This window comes from Cephus cinctus, unplaced genomic scaffold, assembly GCF_000341935.2.
Source record: "Cephus cinctus unplaced genomic scaffold, Ccin1 Ccin1_scaffold1609, whole genome shotgun sequence".
NCBI classification, from domain to species: Eukaryota; Metazoa; Arthropoda; class Insecta; order Hymenoptera; family Cephidae; genus Cephus; species Cephus cinctus.
Genome location: NW_014333901.1, coordinates 61,325 through 63,285, shown reverse-complemented (window position 1 = coordinate 63,285; position 1,961 = coordinate 61,325). Strand labels below are relative to the sequence as shown.

The 1,961-nt window shown below is 46.0% G+C and overlaps 1 protein-coding gene across 5 annotated transcripts in view; it reads right to left on the bottom strand.

Moving 5' to 3' along the window:
• The window catches only part of LOC107273480 (histone acetyltransferase KAT7), a 20,851-nt gene that overhangs the window by 2,094 nt on the left and 16,796 nt on the right, over positions 1-1,961 (bottom strand). For 4 of the 5 annotated variants that reach the window (XM_025090801.1, XM_015751726.2, XM_015751727.2 and 1 more), the window contains exon 11: positions 162-308. In XM_025090801.1, the coding sequence (XP_024946569.1) occupies positions 162-308 (147 nt within the window). Of the gene's footprint in view, positions 1-161; positions 309-1,961 lie in introns of those variants that run through there. The other variant, XM_025090809.1, reaches the window with a different exon arrangement.

Sequence of the window (1,961 nt, the reverse complement as noted above, 5' to 3'; positions counted from 1 at the left end):
GGTGAAAAAAGAATTGGCTGGCGGCCGCCTGGCTTGCGGATGCACGAACGACGGGTGGACGGCCGAAGGTAACGTAGGTTGGTTCTCGCAGATAGTCATAAGTTAAGTTAAAAGAATTACGTTACAAATTCCTTGGACTCTTATCAGCACAATTGTCTCACCTTTGACAGATAGTTCCTTGCCGCCAAAGTTACAAAGGTATTGCAGCAACACGTCCTTCCAGTAACTCCGGTAGGAGATCAAACCGAGGTCAGACAGAGGCTTCTCCGGCGAGCCAATCTTTTTCTCCACCCTCGTCAGCAAGTAACCTGCCAGGCAGAAAGATAAGTAATCAGGATATCTGGCATTCTGTGCTCAGGATCTTTGATCCGTTTCAGGATCCTGATCCTGAGAGGCTTCCTCATCGGGTACCGGCTGTGTTAATAATTCTAGTGGGTTTTTACCAAATTTTATAATCTACAGCTACTATCGGCAAACGAAGACACGTGCGAGACGGATGATTTTCAAAAATTCCGCCCTTACTTAAAAAAGGTTATCGGTGCTATAATCGTTATTAAAATTTATTCTGATCTCATCAAGAGGTCAGCTGTACCGGATGTGTATATATTTGAAATCCATATTGAGTAGTGAATTTAGCAAATTTTTTTTCTCTCCCTGTCCTACACCCGGGTCCCGTGAACCCCCTGAGCACCCCTGGAGGGTTAACGTCCGCGCTGGATGAGTTCATTGGCACTCGGTGCCCGATCGACTCTGTACCGTTTCCTCTTGTTCTTCCGACTAATCCTTGTCGGGAGGATCAAGCAGCCAAAGATCCTGTCACAGGACAGACAAGGAGTCACAAAAGGGTACTGGTAGCTTGTTCGATGCTGGGCCTGATTTATAGGTTAGGTGCAACCTCAGACATGAAAGTCATACCTAATTCATGAGAAAGTCTGCATTAGGGTGAGTGAAGGATATGTAGCACTGGGTTATCAGAAGGTCCTCTAGGACTACGCAGATCCTCACAGACCGGGGTCCCTGGGACCCCGGTGTACTATCAGAGTCACTGACCGTGGACGATAAAACTACTCCAGTACGGTTGAACGCTCGTTCCGGCTCGTTCGTTTTGCTATCTGCAATCTGGGGTCCCCAGATACCCCATTTTCAGTAAATCTATATTCGTTTCTCGGATCAACATTGGACATCCGGTACGGATACTACGGTAAAACTGGAGGAGCTGGTAAAAAAATTTTTCTTTCAGCTCGTCATGGTAACAAGTTCCAAACAAGTGTCTAAGCTGTTTGTATCAATTTTTAAATTGCGTTCAATGATCTAACTGACTGATGGGACGTGGTCTAAATATGGAAAAATCTAAGCTGGACCAGAAAATTCTTTTTTGTAGGTTAAGAAACTCCAGATCCTGTGGTCTAATTAAACAGCTGGTTAAAATGACGTCTTTGAGCAAATAATCCATATCCCGAAGGAATTATGTAATATTTTAGATCGATCAGTGTAAACGCTGATATTTATACCAGAATTGTATACCGATGGCCAAAAAAACAGGTTGGGTTAGGTTCTTGCGCATAACACCTAAGAACGTTCTCTGTCGTAACCAGAAAATCGATTTAACCAGAATTTCGATAAAACGTCATTACGCAAGTGTTACGACCGCGAATATTTTCCGTGCAAGCATTTACATTGACATTATCGCGACTTAATATCACCGAGAAATCCATAAGGGCGTTTGTACGAAAACTCGTAATTCCAGAGTCCCGAGTACGACGCACCAGCCAGGGATTACTTCGGGAAGGCTGAGCGCATTCATTACGCGTCTCGTTCAGTTTGCAGACTTTTGGGGCGAGGACCTGTGACGGCAGCGTCGGCGGGCGTCGGTGGGTGTCGACACGATGGTATGGGTCCAGGCTGATGTGGATGAGGGAGTAAAGGGGGGGGGGGGGGGGGGGGGGGGGTTAGATACGAGG